Source organism: Sinohyriopsis cumingii, unplaced genomic scaffold (assembly GCF_028554795.1).
Source record: "Sinohyriopsis cumingii isolate HCF-2022 unplaced genomic scaffold, ASM2855479v2 utg002554l, whole genome shotgun sequence".
NCBI lineage: Eukaryota > Metazoa > Mollusca > Bivalvia > Unionida > Unionidae > Sinohyriopsis > Sinohyriopsis cumingii.
In genome coordinates, this window is record NW_028316243.1 from 40,842 (window position 1) to 67,631 (window position 26,790).

At 34.2% G+C, this 26,790-nt stretch overlaps 1 protein-coding gene across 1 annotated transcript in view; it reads left to right on the forward strand.

Moving 5' to 3' along the window:
• Positions 1–26,790, forward strand: part of LOC149770171 (transforming growth factor-beta-induced protein ig-h3-like) — a 47,957-nt gene that overhangs the window by 15,446 nt on the left and 5,721 nt on the right. The window contains exons 8-13 of the mRNA XM_089949290.1: positions 1,497–1,634; positions 13,057–13,269; positions 14,287–14,423; positions 17,073–17,243; positions 18,977–19,075; positions 22,589–22,735. Of these exons, the coding sequence (XP_089805416.1) occupies positions 1,497–1,634; positions 13,057–13,269; positions 14,287–14,423; positions 17,073–17,243; positions 18,977–19,075; positions 22,589–22,735 (905 nt within the window). The remainder of the gene's footprint in view (positions 1–1,496; positions 1,635–13,056; positions 13,270–14,286; positions 14,424–17,072; positions 17,244–18,976; positions 19,076–22,588; positions 22,736–26,790) is intronic.

Here is a 26,790-nt window from a genome sequence, read left to right on the forward strand (position 1 = left end):
ATCAATACAAGATAGAAGAAGTGGAGAATCGATACCAAACGATATTTAACCCATACTGGTTACTTTAATCTTCAGCTGTTGTGAATAATTGTTAGTCATTTACCTTTTCATTCTTTAAAATCAGAATTTATCTGTGGCTGCCATAGCAGGCCCGTGCATTTATTTACGTCGGTAAGAAAGAAAAACTATTGAGAGTTTTGCACTCACATGGTTTAAAATCTCCATATCAAATCAAAATTAGCCCTTCATCAGATCAGATGGAACAGGTTGAAATGGTCTAAATGGCTGAATAAAAATCAGCTAACAGTTTGGAAGTATATCTTTTCTATCTTGTTAAGGATGAGAATAGTATATGAACAGATGATAAGTCTCTCTGTGTTTTGTCTGTCATATACATATTAAAAATACAACCATTATATCAACACATATATCATGGCACCACTCTGCCACTGAGAGACCTGAAAATACAGATGAAAAGACCATAAAATTGATATGTGTATTCATAATGTATCATAGGCTGTGTATTGTGATATGTATCATTTCACCCCTATTTGGTTCAAGGCAGAGTCTAATCAACTCACTCAGCACAAAACAGGATCCCCACCCGAAGATGGAACCAGTTGCAGTGCACACACACATACACACACACATTGGTGTTGCTATAAGGCAGCACAAAGAGGTGGTTTTGTGCCTTATGTGGTAATAAGACATTATACTCTTTGGCTGCCATGTGTGTTGTACATTTTAAGGCAGTTTCACTGTTAGGCTTTATACTCGGGCACCCATGGATGGCATTATAACAAGGTAGCAATGTGTACTTCATTATGTGGCATTATGTGGTATGGCTGATATGGATATCATTATAATGACAGTGATATATTAGAAAAAGCTTTATAAAACAGATTTTGAGACTGCTCCGGTGTCCTAGTGGTTAGAGCATCTGCCTCAGATGCGGTAGGTTGTGGGTTTGATCCCCGGCCAAGTCATATCAAAAACTTACAAAAATGGTACCAACAGCTGTCTTGCTTGGCGCTCATCATTAATAGGTTAGTGTTAGGACTGGTCGGCCTGGTGTCAGGATAATGTGACTGGGTGGGACATCATGCTACTATTAAAAATCTGCATTTTTCATAAACTGATGAAAAGATGTGTTGGTTGAGTTTATATTATTTACATACACTACATATAATAAAGATGCAAAAAAGTAAAATTTCATAGATTCCAGGGAGTTAAGCTTGGGTCCATCTCGTTGAGAACAATTTTTATAACTGGAAAATAAAAGACATTTGAAGAGTAAGCTGTTAAAATTTGGAATGCTGCATGGTTTTGAAATGACTTATTTTTATTTCTTAGGCCCATTCATATAAATGGAAAATGCAACCTACTTTTGGTTCTGATCACTCCAGGGGGAAACAACCCTGTAAACAACATTATAAATGGAAGTAATCATAGCTTTATGTATCTTTCATAAAATATTAAAATGCTTACTATTGCAGCTGTTGGTAGAACTGGCTTGGGACAGATATTGCGTGAAGATGGAGATTTGACGGTATTTGCACCAACTGACAGTGCCTTCAGAAAGATGGATCCAACTTTGCTCAACAAACTACTCTCAAATCCAACATGCTTGACTAGTATGTATTTGCTGCATGTATTCTTTCATCACTATAACCATTCATTCAAACAATTCCTAAAATTTGACTACAACTTCATTAAAACCACATTTAAATAGTCCAGTTTCTTTTAAAATGGACGACTTGTAAATAATTATTTAAATTCAGACCACCTTGGAATCAAAAGCGTTTATCTCCTTTCTGCAAAGAGGTCTTAGCTGGGGTGTGTGGTTGGTATTACTCTACTTATATAACTGATTAGTCATTAATTCATTCATTTGTCTACTTGATGGTGACTCTCTCCGTCTCTCTCTCTCTCTTTATTTATATATATATATATATATATATATATATATATATATATATATATATATATATATATATATATATATATTATAAAAATCTTACTCTATTGAGATTCGAACCCAGTTCAGTGGGTAAATGGTACCTATTGTGTTGCCTGTATGCATCAGCCCATATTCCATTATGACTAATCACACACTGCCAAAAAAGGATTCTACTGTGTCAGTATTGTATGCACTCGTGTGTCACAGACACTCGCTTGGTGAGCTAGTAATTAATTCTCATCTATCTAAAGTCGTTCTGGATTCCTATGAAAGAAATCAAGGTATATAGTATTAATCATAGAGAATTACAAATATATACCAAACAAAACAGAAAGTGCTATCCCTGGATTCTGCAAGGGAATGATTGATAAAACACGTCAGAATTAGTATTTAATACAAATCATGCAGGTTAGATAATTTTTTCAATTCATACTCTATGGAGATACAAACCCAGGTCTGTGAGTAAATGCCACCCATTACCTTGCCTGCACATACCAGCCCATTTTCCATCATGACTAAGCACACATCACCAAAATATGATGCTGCTGAGTCAGTGTTATATGAATTAATTCTCATCTATCTACACAGAGAATGCTTCATAATACTAGGCCGAATTAATATATTGAAGGTCTGTGATGTTGTTGAAGCTCTGGTTTTCACCCTTGTCTTCAAGAGTAGCCAACAATGTTCAATAATATTTACATTATTACAACTCTATGTCTTAACAGACTTAGTAACAGGAAAGAGGGAAACAAGTTTTGTAAAATTCAACAAATTTATTTCTATAGAATACAAAGTGAAAATATAAAAAGAACTTACAGTACTATGAATTAAAATATAACTTGCAATAAATGTTCTATCACTAGTCCAAATGTATAAAATTCCAATTGATTTCCAGTGGTATACCAAATAAATTCCAGTATTGAATGTGTTGATGTGCCTGTAGTCTCAGACTTGCTAATGTGCCAGTGGCCTGGATTGTAGCAATATGCTGACAGATTTTTGGCATATCACAGTGATGTATTCCAAAGGTTTTTCTCTGAATTCACTATAATTCTTAATTATTGTCTCTCTCCGAGAATATTATTGAATACTTTTTGATTCCAGTGAATAATAATTTTAATAAATTATTCTGCTGAAAAGAAAAATTTAATGCAACAATAAAAATTATTCTGCTTCATATATATGTGTGTGTGTGTGTATATATATAGTAACTCCTCAAAACTGAAACCTCAGTATACCAGAATAACCTCAAGATTGAAATTTCCTGGTGTCCTGAATTTTTTCTTCTTTGAAATCATAATTTTTTCCAAATAAACTGAAACCTCTCAACTCATAATAGCAAAAAGAGTAGTTGGGTTGGAGATTCAGATGACAAGTAAAATTACACTATCTTTGTTCCATCCTTGCACTTCTAAGCAAAGAAGGACACAGAACCAACAAAACATGAAAAAGTTAAATATTTCATAGTTATTTTATGGGCAGGTCAACACAATTTGCAGTGCTGGTTGGTATGAAATTGCTTAGTAATAGGTAACTCATATATAACATTTCAGCCCACTTTATGACAAGGATTACTGGCTGCTCCATGACATTAAGATGCACTCTGCTTAGGTCATTAATGCACAGGCTGTGGTGTTTTTCTTACATTCTGAAAATTCCCGATGTAGCACGTTTATGCATAAATTTTGCCAATTTTGTGGGCTCAAGCACCATTACACAAATGGAAGGACAGTCACTGTCATGGTACAATGCACAACTCTAGCTATTTTTGCTCAATGGATCAAAATTACATGCTCTAACATAATAAAACTGAAGCTCATTTCAAATTTAGAAATGTATTTTAGCTGATACATACTGGTACAGAATAATTATGGTTAGCAAGAACTGTAGTAGGCTTATATGTGAGACAGAAGCATGGAAAGTGTCCTAAGGGCACATGATGTTAAAACAACACTTGACTTTTGCACTGACACAGATTAGGGCTGACAGCAGGGTGATCTAAAAAATTTAAGGTTAATTATTCATAGCTAAATGCTTCAAGATTGGGAAATTCCTACTGGATACTCGTCAATCCTAATTCAAAGGGAAATTGTATTAAATGTGAACCTGAACTGCATTGTTGTATGTTCACACATGCCAACCCCCTAGAGAGGTACAAGCATAATACATTACTAATGTAAGTGGCAAAAAAGCATAATCTGAGCATAAAAAAGCCATCTATATATTACATACCATAATTACAGAAAACTGTATGAAGAAGATACATATTTATTTTATTTAATGTACATTTATTTTTAATTCTTACCTGGATGTGTAGTTAAAATTGTTGTCACAAAACAGATAAATCCATGTGGATTAATAGTAAATACAAGAGTATAGACACAGAAGAAATTGATAGATTATTTATGCATAACATTCACTTTAACTAGTCTACATGTCTACATTAACTTTCGCGAATAGTTGTAGTCCACAAATGATGACTGTTGTAGTATCCTTGACCTGTCATTGTTCATCCTTTAATGATGGTCTGGTGCAGCATGTTTTTAAGTTTAACAAATTACCTCTCCTCTCAGTCATATAACCTTCAATAGCCACATCAATGCAACCCATTTTTTATGATGTTTGGTGCCATTTATTTTCAGTTTAGAATGGTCCGTTACATATTTAGTATTAAAATAGAATGAATCTATGAAAAATGATTACACATTCAAGAATCCCGTCTGTTTTCTTGGAACTGTTTCATGTAAAGTTAATGCAAAAATTATAATATTTACACATGTGGTAAATTTTATTAGATTTTTATTTCAGTGTTATTAAATAACAAAGATTTCCATTATATTGAAATATTTCAGTGAAAAATTTCATTCTGTATAGTTGTCAATTTTGTTCGTTTTCTTCTAACATGGTATAAGAAGTGCATGTTATGGTAACCAAGTTTTTGTGTTGCCTTTGCCGTAACAAAAATATCAGTCAGAGGTTTCCTGCTAATAAAAAGAGTCCAGTAAACAAACATATGAACAGCAGCCCTGAAAAATGGCATTTGTTAAACTGGACATGATATTTTGCTTTCTTTTATTTGAATTGTAGTACTATTTAAACTTTATTTCGTTGAATATTTCTTTATCAGTCCTTATTGTCGCTGTTGATGATTGGCATTAATCTAGTTAATATCATCAGGATCTCAAAACAAGTGCATTTAAGTCACAAGAAAAACGGTGCATGAACCATGGACTTGCATGAATTTTGGATGGTCTAGTTTTAAATATCAGCATTGATTCTTAAATAGGCCATGCGAGAAAAGAGAAGGGTCCTCCCTTGTATTATTATGTAGTATATTTATGATAAGTAAATTGTAAGCAACTGTATGAGCCCCTGTGATATGAATAATTTGCACATGACATGAGCCTTAAACTGTAATCATTATTCTGTGTCTCTATCTGAACTTGGAATACTTTCTGTTTTTGAACGGGTACCCAGTTGTTCATTTTGTTACCAAGGTTATTATTAACAGGTGGGTACCCATTGACATCATTACTGTTTTGTGAATGGAAACAGACAAAGCATTATTCTAAAATTCAGAGTGACTTAGCTGATTGTCCATGGAGAAAAATCGTTATGTAGATATATTTAAGTGGGCATATTGTCAAGATATCAGAACAACCAGCTAAATGTTCAACTGTCTAGGTAAAATTAGCCTGACTGGTGAGTATAAATCTATGATACAATCAGCATTGAGGAAACAAGGGGGAAAATTGAGCAGTAGGAAAATCTACTGTTTCTGTTATTCTGAAGAAAATAGAATTCTAAAAGAATGAATATGAAAACAACAGCAAAAAAACACATCATTACAACAATGCTATTCTCATACTGCCTCCTTCCCTCTCCTGTGGAAAATACAAATGACATACATCTGGTTCTCCCTATACTTCTCCTGTAATCTTCCACTCTGTCATGGACTTCTCAACAGACAAAGGGTGAACACTTTACCAGGCCCTTCTCGTACACTTTAACGTCTCTCATTCCATACACGTCTTGCTCTACATACAGATAATATTACTTAACAAAGTTTCGTAACACATGTGCACACACTGTCTAAATGTTACAGTTTGATACAGCAATCTGCCGTTGTTATGGTAATCAGTCACATTGCATGTGTCCTAGGAATAATAGAATGATATATAGAAAAATATAAATACATATGCATTCAGATTCACTCTATCTCACATAATTCTTAGTCTGCATACTGACAAATGCGCATCACAGTTAAAATCCTAATATATTTAACTATACACTATGATGTAATATTCTATAATAATTCTATATGTTACGTTCCATGCCCTAATAAAATAGCTTTACGTTATAATACACAATCTAACAAATTCCTATTTATACAAATCAACACAAATATTCAGCTGAGATATTTCATACCTGTAGAAGCTTTGTATTTCCTAGTTCATTTCCTCTTCCCTTTTTTATGTGTCTTTCAGTCTGAGTGGTCTTTTCCCAATGAATACATTTTTATACTTCTTGTATCCTCCACTCCTTTCAGAATGTCAGGAACCTCTGATTAATTTTACACAGGTAATGGCTAGGTATTCCATTGCCCCCTTGTTTGTATGAAACATTAGCTCCTCCTACTGGTGGGTTTTTAAATTTCTCTGATTCCATTTGGCTGGTACATCTATTTTGATGTTCATGGCTTGCCACAAACCCCTTTTCACATCTGCCTGTGAATGCAGAAATCTGGCCTTTCTAGCATTTAATCCCTTTGAAGCAACTAGCCAACTTAACTGTCTAACTACTGAACACCCAGCCAGCCAGCTGCTGTGGGTCTCACAAAGCCTTCAGTCATCTGTTATAAACTTACATAACCCTTAGCCAGCAAGAAAGTTAAAATCACAGCTGTGAAGATGGAAAAATTATATTTACACACACACACACACGAGTGCTTTATCTTTGATGTACCACATGTTGTATAAATTTTCCATTAAAAGAAAATGAGGCTTGCTGCTTTTTCTTTTCATTTAAAATTTATACAAGAGGTGTATTATACACCATACATACTTACACACATTTATTTTATACTACATACAAATATACATATTGTGTTCCTACATTGTTTAAGATTGACTATATGAAATGGTGTATTGAAGGAGGGAGTAAGTTCTTCACATCTTTTCCCAGCATGTCCACTACGAAGTGTAGTTCTTAAAAGGATTGTACCTATTTACAATCCTTTTGAAATTTGTTAATTTGCTTCTTTTTTTGGACCTCTAATTTCATTCCTATTGATTAAATAAATAAAAATCAGTCACTTTGAATTTAAACATGAAACTTAGATTAAATCCAGAATGTGGAGGGCTATGAACACTGCATGGCTGGCATCCAGAGAAGTGAGACCATGGCCATTTGATCACTGGCAAAAAAATCTAAATGAGTGCGGGGAAAAGTTTAAGCAAAATGATGAACCAACAAAACGAACCCCTTATCCAAACATTTGTGAAGGATGAGGGGCATTATTGGAGCAAAGCCAGAGGCTGAGCATGTATACATAGCATGTTACTCTGTCATTGGTGGAAACAGGCGGTCTTCAAAGTAATGGAAACTTTTTAATCAGTCACATGATGTGTCACCTGAAGTATCCTATATGAACAAGCCACCTGCACGAGGTATCTCATAGTTTAAAGTGAAGTGTTTTGTTGTCTATATTAGACAGGGAGGGACATCCCCCATCGTAGTAAAACCTCAACTTGCAACAAAGGATGGCTGGGTGTATACATGCTCAGCCTCTGGCTTTACTCCAGTAATGCCCCTCATCCTTCACAAATGCTTGGATGAGAGGTTCATTATTTTCCATAAAGCCTTTGGACTCACATGTATATATAGCATCTTTAAAGATAGACAACAAAACATCTGCTAAAAAAATCAATAGGAGAAAGGCAACACATGTTAACCTGTAATTCATAATCAAACAAAAAATCTGAGCTTTGAATTTAGATGTATCAATTTCTGATTTTAATAAAACCATTTTTAACCACCTTGCAATAGTACTAGATGTCACAGCTCTATAGGAACAATAAGATGCCAGAACTTGAGTAGATTTCTGAAGATTTTTAGTCCTGTCAAGATAATGCAACAGAGTATGCATAGCACAAAGCTTGTCATCCTTATAATGTAGTAGTTCCAACTGGAAATTCTTACCTTGTCTTGAAGTTTTCAATGAATCTGAAAAACTGAATACTGTTTTATCTGCCATACAAGTCATGTTATGTAAATTCAAAGATTTTAGAGCTTGTGTTCTTGGAGCTGTTGATAAAGCAATAAGAGCATCCAGCTTCATTGTTAATAACCATAAAGATATAGTTTCCAAAGGAAAAAGGATTCACAGGTATTTTAAGACTAGGCTTACATCCCAAGTGTCAACATATCTTGGTTTTGATGGACTTTTGTTAAACAGTCCCTTCAAGTAACTATTAATCAACAAAGGGTTGAGGCACCGTGCATTATCAAACACTCTCAAAGTAGTAAGTAACATTGCCTTGTGAGTAGTGATGACACTATAAGACTTACCTTCAGTTACCAAAGAATCTAAGTATGAAATAACTATTACCTCAGAGACTCAAAAGAGATTAATTTCCCTGATCCATTTTTTCCATTCCAAAATTTTATTGTTGTTCCTGGTCTCCATGAATTGTTAATGATGTCCACAGCTGTTGTTGGAAGTCCTTGGTTTTGGAGCAATCTCCTGATAGTCACTGTGATTAAAGAGAGGGTTTCCCAAGAGGATGAGTTTGACCATTGTGTGGAAGAGTCAGTATATTTTTCTGCCTTGGAAGTCTAATTGGAAGAGAAATGAAACACGACAAGAGTAAAGGAAACCAGGATTGTGATGTCCAATGTGGAAAATTTAAGAGTGCTTTACTAGCATTATCAGTAATAATTTTATTCAATATTTTCCCAACAAGATTAAAAGGGGGGAAAATGTATGGGATTAAATCATGCCAGGAGAAAGAAGAGGCATCAATTTTAAAAGCACGTGGTTCTGGAAACCATGAGATGAACTTCTTTAACTGACACTTTAATCCAGATGCAAAAGATCTATGTCTGGAACAAAAGTCTGTGAACACAATCTTTGAAAAATTTCTTTCTTTTGCATCCATTCACTGGAGTCAGAAAAGTTTCTGGACAGAAAATCTGCCTGTATATTATGTTTGCCAGCAAGATGGACTGCTGATACTAATATTGTCCTTTCCAAGCACCATTCCCAAATCTGTCAGGATTGCTGATCCAATTGAATTGATGCCACTCCACCCATATTATTAATATACAAGATAGCACATATGTTGTCAGGCTGAATCTCAATATGGACATTTTTGTGATCTGAATGAAAAGAAATTGCTAACAACTCTAGTTAATTTATGGAAAAAATGGTCTCACTCTTTCCTGTCTACCAGAGATTGATCTGTCCAAATCAAGTTCATAAGCTCCCCATCATGAGTGATGCATCAGTCTGAATAGTAAAAGCAATCTTGTCTTGTCTCAAAAATTTTCCATTCTTGTCTGCAACATTTAGATACCACCATTTAAGTTCCTGGATACTTTGTGGAGATTACTGTATTTTTTACAGCATTATCAAAAATGTTTGTTTTTACAAAGGCTTTTTTTGTTCATCATGTTCCAAATACTGTAGTGCATTGGGGCTTCCAGGATTGCATAAAAGTCATTAATAAGCATACCAATAAATGATGCCAACTCACATACTCTAGCATACTTTCTATCAGTGAGCTTCTTTGCAAAAACATGGATCTTTTCCATTTTCTCCTCAATAAGAAAAACCTTAAACTGTACAGAGTCTAACACAAAAAAACCAAAAAAGGTAATTCATTGAGATGGAATAAGCACTGATTTTTTGAGATTTATAGTGAAACCAAGAGATTTTAATGTCTCAATCATTGACCGTTCCAAATAAACTTCAGAAACTTCTGATAATTTATATGTATTGGAATACCGGTACTAAAATAAGCATACTTTAGATCAATAAAAGTAAATAAAGCATTTTTCTGGATGAAATCTAAAACAATTTGAAATGTTCATAATGAACAAATTTATTCAACTGTTTCAGGTTAATAACAGGCTGAAATTTTCCATTAGGTTTGGGAACAATAAAAATGTTCGAAAGAAATTGATTATTCTCACATGTGGATGGAACTATAGCTCATTTGTGTAGAAGTTCATTGACTTCATTGGATAAAATGGTTCTCTGCTTGTCAGAAAAAGGGAATTTCTTTTGGAAAAAAGGACTAGAAAGGCATGGAATCAAACTGTTTTGTACCCCAAAACTGTTTGCAAAATCCACGGATCACGAGTAAAATTATTCCATATAGCAATACAGTATTTAAGTTTTCCCTCAGAACTTGCCTCTTAGATTTTAATTTGTGGGCTTGTTTGGGGGAAGAGCATAGGCAGGTCTCCTTCCTTATTGGAAATTTGGTATTGATACTGTATGTATTTTGAGCACTATAAGGCTGAGATCAAAATCTTGCCCTCTGATAGAAACCTGGACCTTGTATGGGTCCACTGCCTCTAGTACCACGGTCTCTATTGAAACCTCTGTAAATTTGGGCAAAAATTTTCTTCTGCAAGTGCAAACCCAGTGTCACATCTTTTAATTTCCTTGGCCACATCATCCCCAAAAAGCATTGATGTTATGGGATTATGCATATTACAAATATTGGAATATTTCCTTTTTAAATGTCGTCAAATCATATACATCCTTCTGAGGGAGACATGATATTGCACCTGACCTGTAGTGGTAATAGCATCTGAAATTAGGATCTTTGCTTCTTCATTAGTGGCAGTCTGAGACTTCAGTAATTCTGCTAATTGGACAACAGGCATAATGCCTGCCACAACAAGATTTTGTATATCCCTAAAGGTTTTGTCATGAGAGTGGACTCTTTGCTAAGGTCATTCCATATTTCTTGATTAACAAGGGGGGGGGGCCAACTTATCACATTTTTCTGGGATCTTGTACTTCTGTACAATTTCATCTGTTGCACATAAAGAAGCGCATGCAGTATTAATTAGCTCTGCTAAGGATTTAGGTGTTGGCTCTCCTTTCGGGGAGTTTTCAGTTTGGGTAACTGCCACATATTATCAGCATTGCTAGTAGAAATACAGTTGTGATCAGGCTGCAAAGCATCAAACAGTGCCCCATTTATTTTTCCACTCAAAGAAATTTGCTTGAGTGGTTGACTTGCATCACCCTCTGCTGGGGTAACATCAACATCGCTATATGGCCCTTCATTTTCAACTTTACATGTAATTCAGGTAAGCGTTCATCAAAAATGGCATCAATTTCATTGTCATCTGCTATAACAGGCTGCATTTCATTTAGACCCAATTTTTTCTTCAAAAGCTCAAGATCTGTTTCCAACAGGTTATTTATGTCTTTGAGACTGGACATCCTCAACTGTCCAACATTTTTTTATTTTTTTGGTCGCCGTAACAGGCTTGCGTTTTGCCATCTTCTAAACTTCAGTCATAACAGACCTCAATTTTTTCTCTTTATTTTTCTGTTTTTGTGGCTTCTTAACTCCTCTCTCATGTGAAGAACTTGCCTCAACTTCACAAAAGGCTGCAGATATCCTCAGGCCCAAAACCCGAAAATTCTGAGTTGGCTTCAAGGTCGGTAATTGAGAGTACTTCATCCTTTTCAGTAGACATTACAAATAAACAAAAAGAAACTTTGACAAATAACACTTATAGATTGGACTATGTCCTAAGCTGGATACAACACCACCTCAGTACCAAATATGCACCTATTATTGAACTTACCACTTGGCTACATCGCCAGAATAACTATGAGATACGTCGTATGGGTGGCTTGTTTATATAGGGTTCTTCAGGTGACACATCATATGATTGATTAAAAAAAGTGTCCTTTTCTTTGAAGAGTACCTGTTTCCGCCATCGACAGAGGAACATGCTATGTATACATGTGAGGCAAAGGCTTTACGAAAAATAATGTAATTTAAGCATTTATAGTTATTTGCAGTTGAATTAAGGTATTATTATGTTTTATTTACCATTGCTCCTGACCATAACATTATTTTTGTGAAACAAACGCAGACAGAATGAGAAAGAGAGAGAGAGGAGAAAAACCTTCATTTCATAGAAAGTATATGTTTATCATTATAAGGACTTCATTTCTTCTAGGTTACTTGGTGTAAGTTCAAATTCAAGGCTTTCATCCAGCTCAAATTATTTTCATCTCTCACTCCACATATTTCACATATTGTTGTCTCATGCCACATGAGGGGGATAATAAGGTAAGCAGAGGGGATTTTTAAAAAAACAAAAAACTTTTTTAACATATTTAATTTATTACAAAACAGGGATTTTTATTTTTTTTTATAATTTTCCTATTTTATATTTTGTTAATGATTTATAAGTGTAAATTCGTCCCTAATCTAAGGATTATAAAAGCAATAGTCTTCTGTCATGTGTATTTATACACCAGTGGCATTTTACAATTCCATACACCAACAGTGTATACAAACTGCTTTATACCAAATACTTCTATGTACTACAGTACATATAATTACTGACCTCAGTATAAATCCATGCTTGTTATGTACATATCTGTGAGCTATGCTTAGTCTATTTATGGAAATCGCAAATGGATTGGTTTGTCTACATAATTATGATTTATTTGACTCTGCTTGAATGTCACTTGAAATGTGTATTTAATTATGCATTTTATATTTTGTAAGAAGTCAGCCCTCAAGAAACTGTAATCAAAATGATTCAGCCTTCTTGCTTTCTTCAGTTTTTGCAATGTACAATTAATTCCTTATTTTCAGTTAATTAGTATGGCTGGTGATATTCATGAATATTAGGGTATGAAAAATCACAGTAATTACTGAGACATCAAATTATGATAAGAAAACAAACTGTGTTAAACACAAATTTGTAATTGTAAAAAATATTTTAATGTAAATGCCTATATTGTAGCCTTAATAAGCATTAGAAGTTGCTTGGTTCTTTGAATGTTTATAATTTCTTTTTAATTTTTAAAATTTCTTTTACAGAAATTGTGAAGAATCATGTGTTACCATCTGTGGTCTGCTCTGCAGTAATACAAGGACAAACTCAGACCAAAAATGCCCTTGGTAACTACATTAACCTGACCCGGGATGACAACAACAAGTTATATGTCAATGGTGTCCAGGTCATTAGCAAAGACAACATGGCTACCAATGGTGTCCTGTATATCATTGATGATGTTCTTCTGGTGGATGATGGTAAATATTTTTAAAAAGCTTTCACCATGTCAAGCATGTCTGAAAGTTTGCACACTTTTCTCATACTAATATGAAATAAGGTGATTGTTTCCTTGCTTCATAGTTACACATAAAATAAACTCGTGTTTTATAGGATTGGTATGTCTGTGTACATGAAAGAATATGAATGTGTACATCAGGCATGTGCATCCTATGGTCTGTGACCTGGTATTATCCACAGGTGCTCGAAGTGAGCTTAATGTTAAAAAAAGCAATAACCTCAAGGAAAACAATCATACCGAGTGACAAAATTTCCTCAGATCACCAAGATGACACATTCTGACAAAGGACCCTGTCTATCATACTCTGAAAGAGACAAGGTAAGTAACTTCAAAAAACTTTGTTCCGCACCTGACCCTCGCTCTTTTTAAAGGCACATGATACAATCATTATCTATGGTTTACTTTACTCCCGAGATATTTTTTCTATTCATCAAGCTATAATTGATTTTTCTGCATTGCACCCAACTGAAGTTATGGGCTCCGAAAGGTTTTTAATTGTCTTAATTTTGTTTCCTGTGACGAACTCGTGCTCATGTGCAAACATGTTCTATTTGCTGAGAGATATGGTGCTTGCAGCTTGACATTACATTCCTTCATTCCTTCATTAATCTGAGAACGTTGGTAGATGCAGAAGAAAGTTCCTACTTACCATTAACTTGATTCATCTTTAGGAATCCTGTTCCTTAGAAGAATTATACACGTCCACACAGATTGAATACATGTTACGCTCATGTTCAAAACATCCCAACTATGCAGCGAAATTTAATGGCGAAATATGATTGGCTCAAAGGGTAATATTTGAATAACACACATGCATCTGGTTCTTCATGTTACCTTTTGTGCCAATCATAATTTCTAGAGTCGCAAACACTGTATCTCTCAGTAAATAGAGCACTAATTGTGAATTATTAGAAATGGGTTCATTTACTTTCATAGTTATTATATGTTTAAGTGTTTTGTTTGTCTTCCATTTCAGCACTAAATGCCTTGACAGTGGCAGAGAAGTCTGGTTTCACAAGACTACTGGACCTTATTGACACAGCTGGTTTGAAGAAAACAGTTGAAAATCTTGAGAATGTCACCATTTTTGTGCCAACCAATGAGGCAATTGAAGTAATATTTTTAAAATCATTTCTTATTTTCATCATCAACTGTGATAAATTTGTTTAATTAGTAAAAGTCCTGCTTGAGTACAGTTAATTTTGCAATACATTTATTAAGACTTCTTTACAAATGGTAATCTGAAACCCAAATAATTTCTGATTCATATATTATGTTATTAATACATTTCATAAAACAAACCCACAGTGGATTTCTTTGAGTAAAAAATTGGTCATTTTCCATTCATAGTTGAAACAAAAGACTGTGTCCTTCTGTAAAATTTGCATACAACTTTGTGTCCTTGTTAAAATTTTACATACCAGCTTTGTTTAACATTTGAAAATAACTCTTCCTGCACATTTCAATATTTATGCGATACTGCAAAGCATATTTTTCACAAGTTTTTTTTTACATAAGTGATAATTGATTACTTCTTTTCAATGTTACAGTATGATGGAACAGAAGGCAAAGTATTTATGTCTGAAACATTTGAATTAAGTTTCTTTTTTACTGAATTTTTTTTTCTGATTTATTGCGGGGGGAAAAAAAGTACTTGTAAGGAAAATATTCAGATTATTAGATGAGTGTCATAAATTTAAAGAAGCTCTACTCTGCATTAGGAAGGGAAAAAACCCCATAAGAACTCATCCATATATAAGTACAACTTCCTGACCCATAAAGTATATGTAAACAAAATGGACTTGCATAATGTAATTGAAGTCATATTGTCAGCTCTGTAATGTGGCTACATCATTTATGAGTTCTATAAATAATGCACAGGGAGTCTGTATACATATTTGAACTACTATGGCTGTTACCATAGAAACTGAAGACTACATATAAACATGAGTGTGATGAAGACCTACAGCCCTTAAAAAGAAATGTGTCATATAAAAACTGGTTGTACAAATGCAGTTAGATCAATCAGAAAGGTGGAGAAAGGAAATATATCAGACAGTACAACAGATACAATCAATCTAGATAATTCCAGTGTTTAGAAATTGGCTTAAAGTAAGTGGGCATGAGAGAAAGAGGGACAGCTTAAAACACTTAACTACAAAGGATGAATTATTAATAATGTATTTGATACAGTTCTAACATCATTTCTTATCCATGTTTGCAACAATGTCAGAAAAATGGATATGTATTCTGTATGATAGATGAAATTAAAATTATGGGAAATGATTGTGGAGATTGGAGTAGGGTAGGGTTAGTCATAGTCAGGTCGTTCTATAATGACGTTTGTGTGCATTATGTACATTATCTACAAAACCAAAACTGCTTTCTAATGTCATAATATTGTTTGATTCAGAATACAAGTGCATATGCTGTCTCTGTGTCTTCACTATTAAAAATGCAAGTCTTTTAATGTCATAAACCTAATTCTTGACAGTTTTTGTGCTAATAATATGGTGTGTATACAAGTGTGTGTGTGTGTGTGAGAGTTATGAACATTGCATTGTGCTATTATAGTAGCTAAAAAGGAAGAAACAAATTCAAAAGGACATGCATTATATCAATATATTTTTATGTAAATAAAAACGATCATTCTTAGCTAACCGCAGCTGCAGGAGTTTGATATTATTATTATTATTATTATTATTAAATGATTAGAATGCAGGCAGCTGTTGTGGTTAAAGAAATGTTCAGTTGCTTTAATCAACATGTTCTTTTTGCAGCTTGTATATTCTACAGATGTTTTCATACTTAATGAATCCAAAACCTTTTTGTGTCTTGGTAACTTAGCTTACATTGATACAAGTGTAACTTTTATGGTGAAGGATTGCCATTTTGGTGCATCACATGATCATATTATGTGTAGTCAAGTTCTGTTTCTAGACAAGGAAACCCCTCATGTACGTTGAAGCCTGATCTTCAGTAAACTTGATTTTCAGCCCCTTTGCATTGAACACAAGCTTGATTTCAATTTTTTTTGGACAGTTTGAATCAAACAGAAAAAACAAATGAAGAGTAAGAGTTACACAGTAGTGCTTCTTTAATAGGGTATAGGAAAAAGTGTTTGTTTCTATTTACGGTGTGACAAGAAGTATTACCAGTAAATATAAATTATTCCACATTTTTAATACATTTCATATGAATTAATGTTTTCTTATCTAAGACTTTGCAGTTGTCTAAAATAGTATATCTAATATTTTTATTATTTTATATTGAATGACATAATGTCTAATATATTTAGTATTCTGTAATAAAATGGCTTAATGTCTAATGTCTTTAGCATTGTGTATTAAAATGATATAATATTTAATATCTTTAGCAATGTGTATTGAAATGACATGTCTAATATCTTTAGCATTGTGTATTAAAATGACATAATATTTAATTTCTTCAGCATTGTATATTTAAATGACATAATATTTAATTTCTTCAGCATTGTGTATTTAAATGACATAATATTTAATTTCTTCAGCATTGTGTATTTAAATGACATAATATTTAGTATCTTGAGCATTGTATATTAAAATGACATAACATCTAATATCTTCAGCATTGTGTATTTTAATGACATAATATTTAATATCTTAGCATTGTGTATTAAAATGACATAATATTTAATATCTTTAGCATTGTATATTAAAATGACATAATATTTAATATCTTTAACATTGTATATTAAAATGACATAATGCCTATTATCTTTAGGCTTTAGATGAAGCTACACTGTCAGACCTGGTAAACAATTCGGAGAAACTGCAGGAAGTACTGAAGTACCACATTGTTCCATCTGAAGTCACCTGCCAGGGCTTCTATGACAGTGTTCAATTGGACACACTTGATGGGGGAAAGAAGATAAGAATCAACGAATATTCATCGGTTTGTATTGCCTAACTTAAATTAAGCGTTGAAGATTAAGGAAAACGGATGAGACTTAGAAATACGGTACATTAAAACCTTCTTGGGACAATATCTCTAGGACCAACAATATGATCTTTCAATAGAGGTCATCCTTTTCTTCGACAAAATTGTCTTTGCATTTAGAATTTGGCCTGGAAATCATAAAACTCTTGAGCTTAAACTTGAGATCTGTGCTCTGAACCAATCACAAGTAACATTACTTTTGTAACATCATTTCTGATTGGTTGATAATGAAGCTCCAGCTAAACTCAGGCTCAGAACTTTTATGATTTCTAGACTGAAACTGGATGTCTTTATAGTCAGGTTGTAATGTTACATATTAATCCTATGTGCATTAAAGTTTGAGATAAACCATATGCATTATTTCTCCATGATATGCCTAAAGTGCCAACCTAATTAATTACATGAAGTAAGGGCTGGGATTTGTCATTCTGTAAATGAATGGGGTTGGGTGGCCTTACCATCAGTCATGGGGTAATTATTGAATACTGTACATGTAGACAGAAATTCAATCACCATGTAATATAACAATGTCATGTAATGATATGAATCTGGCAGTATGGACTGTCTGAGAGACAAGGACAGTTTTACCACATTGATGCAGTCCAAGCCTTCAGATCAGCCATATCAACCTAACAGTTCAAGCCGAGTCCCAAGGGTAGTCCATATCCAGTGATGTTGACCTCTTCATAAGTAACCTACACTTTAATTGCCATGAATTATTTGTCTCCCAACAGTTCAAGCCAAGTCCCAAGGGTACTCTATATCCAGTGATGTTGACCTCTTCATAAGTAACCTACACTTTAATTGCCATGAATTATTTGTCTTTCATTCATTCTTTGTCCTGCAGAGTGAAATGTGTGATGTGATATCCTCTATACACCAGTCACTATCATAGAATAAGACTAATATGGTATATACTGTGGAATAGTTAATACCTCATGATCAAATTTCAGCCAATAGGATAAAGTTTAACATTTTTTATATGCAATAAAACATATTATAACAAGATTCATGCAAGAGATGGTATTTCACTGCATGATACAACATAGCATGATAAATGATACATCACATGATTATTCTTCATGTCACATGACTATGATGTCATTAAGTTTTATTTGATGTCATAACATTATGTTTTTAGTGTCACGCTTTGCATCAGTCATTGTGAGGCTTACTGGTTAAATTTTTCTTTTTTGCATTTAGCTCACATTCAAGTCTTCGGGGGGGGGCAAATAATTATTATTCCTTAGAATTAATAGTTAGATATGCAGCCGACAGTAAAACGTAGTCATCTTTCATCCGTACTGTTTGTACTGCATCTGTATTCAGACTAATTAATTTCCCAAAATTGTGTCAGGAATCTAAATTGTTTTCATAATAGCAACTTGGGTCACTCTTTTATAATGGATAAAGGAAGCAGTAGCCAAATTTGACCATTTGATATAAATTTATTTGCCATTTGGGAGAATTAGTAGTCAGTGGATATATTATCTAGCAATAATGGAAATATTGACAAGACAAGACAAGGTTTATTGAAAGTTGGCATGGTTTAGAACAACAATTCAACATAAATGAGCTTTTTACTGACATTAATTACTGATCAACAATATAGCTACTGGTTAGGTCACAGACTCATTGTTTCCATATTTAATCTATATGAATATATTTGGACTTTTTCTCTTTTTCAGTTCCCATTCCAAAACAAATGGATTCCAACAGCCCAATGTGCCAAGATTATAAAGACAAATGTCAAATCATGCAATGCTATCATACATGTGGTGGACAAGGTTAACAAACTTCTTTCTCTCTTAATTTGTTCCTTTTTCTTTTCCTATTTGTTTTCTATATTTCTAGTAGATTAACATATAGGCTGAACACACTTGAGGAACCACCAGCAGATTGCAAAATTCGCAACAGCTTTCATGGATTTGCAGAGGCAATTGCTAACTTTTACATATTGTAGAATTTAAATTGTTTGATTGGAATAAGTACAATTTTAAGCACACTATTTTGTTACCTTGCCGTAGGCATGTTTCATACAAATAATCCTGGAATATGAGGTGTTGCATTGAAAACATTGAAGTTTGAAAAAAGTTGTTTTTTATTGTTAAAATTATTGAATTTCTTAACAGACTCCTTGAATTTTTCCCCCACTCCTTTACTTTATGTTGGGGAATAGAAACCATTAAAAAGAGAATATATAACTTTCTGAAGTTTTCCTCTTTATATATTTCCAAAAATGTGAATTGATAAATGAATAAAATAGGATACAATTTAGTGTATAAAATGATACATAACATAGGATGGAGTAAAGTGCATTTGCTCTAGAGACACACTAATTAGCACACTAAGTAGTTAGGTTTTTTCTTCTACTTTTGTACTTGCTTATACATGATGAAGAAAGAAATGTATGGAGAACATTCAGTTTCTGTAAGAAAATATAGTTACAGAAAACATTTACAAGGTAATCCTTGAAAACTCCATAAAGAAAACATCTCTGCAGCTGTATGCACCATGATAGTATACATTATCTTAACAAACACATTGTCATCTACAAAAAAATGGCTTTTTAATATCTGTGTAAATAAAGTTAGAGATTTTTACAAAATGCTCATTGTGGAATGCTTGCATTTTTAGATAATAATTTTCAGCTCTTTAAAGAATCAAATATAGTCACCTTTGGCAGCTATGATATAAAATCATATAGCAAACTCCAGTTATTTTTTAAATCAATAATTTTTTTAGCTCTACTGGTCATAGACCACCAAAATAGCACAATTGGGATGACCTATTGTCCAGAATCCATTGTCTGTGTCCCTGTTAACTGAAGTTTATTATTGCTAATCCTTCAAACTACCTTGGAGACTGCTCCAGTGACTTAGTGGTTAGAGCGTCCACCTCGGATGAGGGAGGTTGTGGGTTCAATCCCTGGTTGAGTCATACCAAAGAATTACACAAATGGTACTAACAGCTGCCTCGCTTGGCGCTCAGCATTAAGAGGTTAGTGTTAGGATTTATCGGCCTGGTATCAGGATAATGTGACTGGGTGGGACATCATGATACATGTCTGCAGCATGATGCCCCAGTGCTAGACATCACTATAAACTGTCACACTGCAGACATCATAGCGATATGACTGAAAAATTGTTAAAGCTACATTAAAAATCTTATTACAGGGATTTTGAAGACTGGTACTTCAATGGCAGTTTGACAATTTCATAATTCTGGTTTACAGTCTTTTAGTTACAATTTCTGAGATGATAAACTATCTTCTTATTGATTTCATGTGGGTGTGGCTTGTGTAAGGTTAAGTTTGCTAGGCCCTGTAGTAAGTGTCTACACCATGTGGTTTCGGTGAATTCCAACTTTTCAGTAGGGAATGCTGTCTGTCTTCATACCTTAATATAAATGTCAAAATATGTCAAAAGGTTAGGAAAGTTCAGAGAAAACTTGGATTAACAGTTTTTGACATGCAACTTAACCTTACAAGTCTAACAAAACCAGTAATGATTTTAAATATGATTTGTAATATCCTCATTTGTTTTAACCGTCCAGGGAAACATTTGACCTGGGGATTAATGCTATTAACTCTGAGAGAAGTGGGACACGTCGGATAATTCAGATTTTGTAAATTACATATGACAGCATACATAAACACTGACTAGTGACACCTGAAACTTTACTAGCCATAGAAATAATTATATTATGAAAACTACTAGTCCAGTGGGAAATTGACTAGCCTTGGGCTAGCAGACTACAGCTAATTTTGAGCCCTGCAACTATGCTAAATTTTCCAAGTTAGTGAAAATTAAATCACACCGCAATAAATTAATTGATATTACACTCTAGTCACATGACACAAACCTGTGTATCAATCACCTAAGTCATATACATTTGTCAAGTTGATGCTTGCTGCACAGCTCGATATGACATGATCATTACGTTATGACATCATCACTGTGACATCACTTTAAACCAGGGTGTATCATAGCATTATGACATCAATGTGACATCACTTTTTACCTAGGTGTATCATGGCATTATGACATCATCAATGTGACATAACTTTTACCTAGGTGTATCATGGCATTGTGACATAACTTTTACCTAGGTGTATCATGATATTATGATTTCATCAATGTGACCACTTTTTACCTAGGTGTATCATGACACTATTAAATCTGGAAGAAACTGGGTTTACAATGATATGTTTGTGACTTCTGTCTCTTATTAAATAACTAAAACAAATTCTTAAACAATTTTAACAGTCATAATAACAGTCATTGAAACAAAATGATAAAGACTATGAAATGTAAAAAAGACTTTTGAAAATATTAAGTGATATCTATTTAACATGCTGTAAATAGATTGTGAAGACTTGGTTACAAAAATCTGTAGTCATATCAGTAATTGTTGTGGAGACTTGGTTACAGAAATCTGTAGTCATATCAGTAATTGTATCAAACTGTAAAAACTTCACTCTTTTTGTGTTTCATGGTAGGGGTCTATCATTGTCAACCTGTGCAGATTTGATGAATTTTTAAATTCACATTTATTTATTATTTTATGGATAATTAGTGACACAATATTTTTCCTATACTTTCTTTGCAGTGAATTTACTTGGAGATCGATATTCAGCTAAAAATAGTTGAAGAAAATGCACACCAGTCTTGACATTTTTAAGTAATTTTGGACAACTTGGAACCATAGCTGTATAAAAATCTCCATTAAAAAAACAGTTCTTTACATTTCACAAACAGTCATTCTTAATTATTGCAATATCATATTTATCTGTGGATTAAATGCATGCACGCACACACACATGGTCAAGTTATTAATTGTACAAATCCTGATTAAAGGTCTGAATATCCAATGGGATACACAGTATACATACACTGCATGTTGAAATAAATTAACAAAGGTTAATTAAAATAAATTCATTGATGTGGCATGTGGGTTTATTGGCATATTTAAGAGATAAGGACGTATGTCAGATAATAATAATAATATGGTTAATATTATTAGAGTCTCATTATTATTATTATTATTATTATTATGTCCGCACAATAATGCTGTTCATGGTAGTCATAAAAATTGACTGCCTTGTAGGTGAGATCACACATTACTGTTAACAGGATCTGTGACCACACTTGCTTGATAAATGGACTACCCCTATAATGAAGGACTTAATAGTAAGGGAGTACTTAATAAAGAATCAGATATGACCTTTTTTGATCCTGTGCTAATATCAGTATATTGTTGTCATATTGTACCATGCTTTGTTGAACTGTGTTTTGCAGGTACTCATTCCTCCAAGTGGCAATGTGGTAGATGTGTTGGCAAAGGATTCCAGATTCAGCACACTTGTAGACCTTTTGAAGAAGGCAGACTTGGCAGACACACTGCAGGAAGATGGACCATTCACAGTCTTTGCTCCAACAAACACGGTGATTTTTTTTGTAGTTGTTGGATTTACACATGCAATTGGTGCGCATATGTATCACTTTTCTATAATTATCTCTTGGAGCCTTTGCAGCTTGTACCTTTGTCTACATTAGACTAAATCAAAGACTCCAAGGCTTGTATGCCTAGCTACATCAGACAGAATTAAAGACTCAAAGGCTTTTACCCCTAACTACATCAGATTGAATTAAAGCCTTTGAGGCTTGTACCCCTAACTACATCAGACTGAATTAAAGACTCAAAGGCTTGTACCCCTAACTACATCAGACTGAATTAAAGACTCAAAGGCTTGTACCCCTAACTAAATCAGACTCAGTTAAAGACTCAAAGGCTTGTACCTCTGTCTACATCAGACTGAATTAAAGACTCAAGGTGTTGTACCCCTAACTACATCAGACTAAAAGACTCAAAGGCTTGTACCCCTATCTACATCAGACTAAATTAAAGACTGCAAAGCTTGTACCCCTAACTACATCAGACTAAAAGACTCAAAGGCTTGTACCCCTATCTACATCAGACTAAATTGAAGACTCCAAAGCTTGTACTCCTAACTACATCAGACTAAAAGACTCAAAGGCTTGTACCCCCTATCTAATTCAGACTAAATTAAAGACTCAAAGGCTTGTACCCTTAACTACATCAGACTCAATTAAAGACTCAAAGGCTTGTACCCCTAACTACATCAGACTCAATTAAAGACTCAAAGGCTTGTACCCCTAACTACATCAGATTGAATTAAAGCCTTTGAGGCTTGTACCCTAACTACATCAGATTGAATTAAAGCCTTTGAGGCTTGTACCCCTAACTACATCAGATTGAATTAAAACCTTTGAGGCTTGTACCCCTAACTACATCAGATTGAATTAAAGCCTTTGAGGCTTGTACCCCTAACTACATCAGATTGAATTAAAACCTTTGCGGCTTTTACCCCTAACTACATCAGATTGAATTAAAGCCCTTGAGGCTTGTACCCCTAACTACATCAGATTGAATTAAAGCCTTTGAGGCTTGTACCCCTAACTACATGAGATTGAATTAAAACCTTTGCGGCTTGTACCCCTAACTACATCAGATTGAATTAAAGCCCTTGAGGCTTGTACCCGTAACTACATCAGACTGAATTAAAGCCTTTGAGGCTTGTACCCCTAACTACATGAGATTGAATTAAAGCCTTTGAGGCTTGTACCCCTAACTACATGAGATTGAATTAAAACCTTTGCGGCTTTTACCCCTAACTACATCAGATTGAATTAAAGCCCTTGAGGCTTGTACCCCAAACTACATCAGATTGAATTAAAGCCTTTGAGGCTTGTACCCCTAACTACATCAGATTGAATTAAAACCTTTGAGGCTTGTACCTCTAACTACATCAGATTGAATTAAAGCCTTTGAGGCTTGTACCCCTAACTACATGAGATTGAATTAAAACCTTTGCGGCTTGTACCCCTAACTACATCAGATTGAATTAAAGCCTTTGAGGCTTGTACCCCTAACTACATCAGACTGAATTAAAGCCTTTGAGGCTTGTACCCCTAACTACATCAGATTGAATTAAAGCCTTTGAGGCTTGTACCCCTAACTACATCAGATTGAATTAAAGCCTTTGAGGCTTGTACCCCTAACTACATCAGATTGAATTAAAGCCTTTGAGGCTTGTACCCCTAACTACATCAGATTGAATTAAAGCCTTTGAGGCTTGTACCCCTAACTACATCAGATTGAATTAAAGCCTTTGAGGCTTGTACCCCTAACTACATCAGATTGAATTAAAACCTTTGAGGCTTGTACCCCTAACTACATCAGATTGAATTAAAACCTTTGAGGCTTGTACCCCTAACTACATCAGATTGAATTAAAGCCTTTGAGGCTTGTACCCCTAACTACATCAGATTGAATTAAAGCCTTTGAGGCTTGTACCCCTAACTACATCAGATTGAATTAAAGCCTTTGAGGCTTGTACCCCTAACTACATCAGATTGAATTAAAGCCTTTGAGGCTTGTACCCCTAACTACATCAGATTGAATTAAAACCTTTGAGGCTTGTACCCCTAACTACATCAGATTGAATTAAAACCTTTGAGGCTTGTACCCCTAACTACATGAGATTGAATTAAAGCCTTTGAGGCTTGTACCCCTAACTACATGAGATTGAATTAAAACCTTTGCGACTTGTACCCCTAACTACATGAGATTGAATTAAAACCTTTGCGACTTGTACCACTAACTACATCAGATTGAATTAAAGCCCTTGAGGCTTGTACCCGTAACTACATCAGATTGAATTAAAACCTTTGTAGCTTTTACCCCTAACTACATCAGATTGAATTAAAGCCCTTGAGGCTTGTACCCGTAACTACATCAGACTGAATTAAAGACTCAAAGGCTTGTACCCCTAACTACATCAGACTGAATTAAAGACTCAAAGACTTGTACCCCTAACTACATCAGACTGAAAGACTCAAAGGCTTGTACACCTATCTACATCAGACTAAAAGACTCAAAGTCTTGTACCCCTGTCTACTTCGAACTAAATTAAAGACTCCAAGGCTTGTACCCCTATATACATCAGACTAAAATACTCAGTCTTGTACCCCTGTCTACATTAAACTAAATTAAAGACTCATAGGCTTTAATTTATTCTGAATTTGAGAGGGGCATATGCCTCAAAGGTTTTAATTTACTCTGAATTAGAGAGGGGTACAAGCCTTTTAAGTCTTTAATTTAGTTTGATGTAGAGAGGGGTACAAGCCTTTTAAGTCTTTAATTTAGTCTGATGTAGAGATGAGTGCAAGCCTCTGAGTCTTTAGTCTAGTCTGATGTAGTTAGGGTTGCAAGCTTTGAGTCTTTAATTTAGTCTGTAGATAGGGGTACAGGCCCTTGAGGACTAAATAAAAGCACAGTATCAATAGAACTGGATGAAACTTATTCATGTTTGACTGCTTTAGATTTTCAAACCAGTTGGTGATAGCTGAGTACAAATAATGTCATATCTGCTTTCGTCTGAGATGATCGGCTTCATATTTTTTGCTTATTTTTTTTCTCTTCGTCAGTTGATTTCCAAGTATGAAGTGACATGTTTCTACTGTGCATGCTTAGAAGTTACTGTTTGACATTATTAAAATATTTAACATCTCATTAGCATGTTTCAGTGTTTGCAATATTATGCCTGCATTATTCACATCTGCCACAATATTAAAGTAAATATTGTTAATGAGGAGAGAGTTTGAAATAAGCTTATGACTATTGTTCAGTCCTCTACATCTCTGTGACATTTGTAAATGAATATTGTCCAGAGCCAACTCATGTGAAAAGAATGTGACCTACGCCTGCAGATAATCAGTTCTTAGAATTGGCAAAATTCACCTACCATATATACTAGCTCATGAGATAAGTCTAACTGCAAACTGCACAGACCCAGATTTATTCATGCATTATGTGCTGGCAGATCTGGGTCTGTGCAGTTTGTTTGGAGTAATCATTAGAACAAACAGCATAGACCCTAATCTACAGGTGCATTATGCAACAGCAGATAAGGACTTTTGTTCTTTGCAGTTTGACTCATCTTATAAGCAGGTATATATGGTATATACAGTTTTTTTTGGCTGCAAAATCAGAATCTGATAGAAGCGATTGTAGCTACATAAGTTGAGGTTATAACAGGGAATTGTTCCAGTGAAATCAGCATGGTTGGCCTTTCTGAACAACATATATCATGCCAGATTTGGGTTCTCTTCATGAGGAAAAGACCATCATACATGTATATGCTGAATTTAATGTACATGATGGCTGTTTTGACTCTGTTAAAGTTCTAACATATATTTATATTTTGAACCGTTTAGGTGCAAGACAAGGTTTTCTTTCCTCTTTTTTATAATTCTTTTATTATTTTTCAGTGATCAGCCACTGATTCATGACTTTTATATTATGAATGTGAATATGCCAAAAAAGTAAATATTTACATCAACCATTGTCAGTAATTAACAGGAAGTTGCACAGACATAACTAATATTAAATCTACAAAGGGATCAGCTCTCAATGA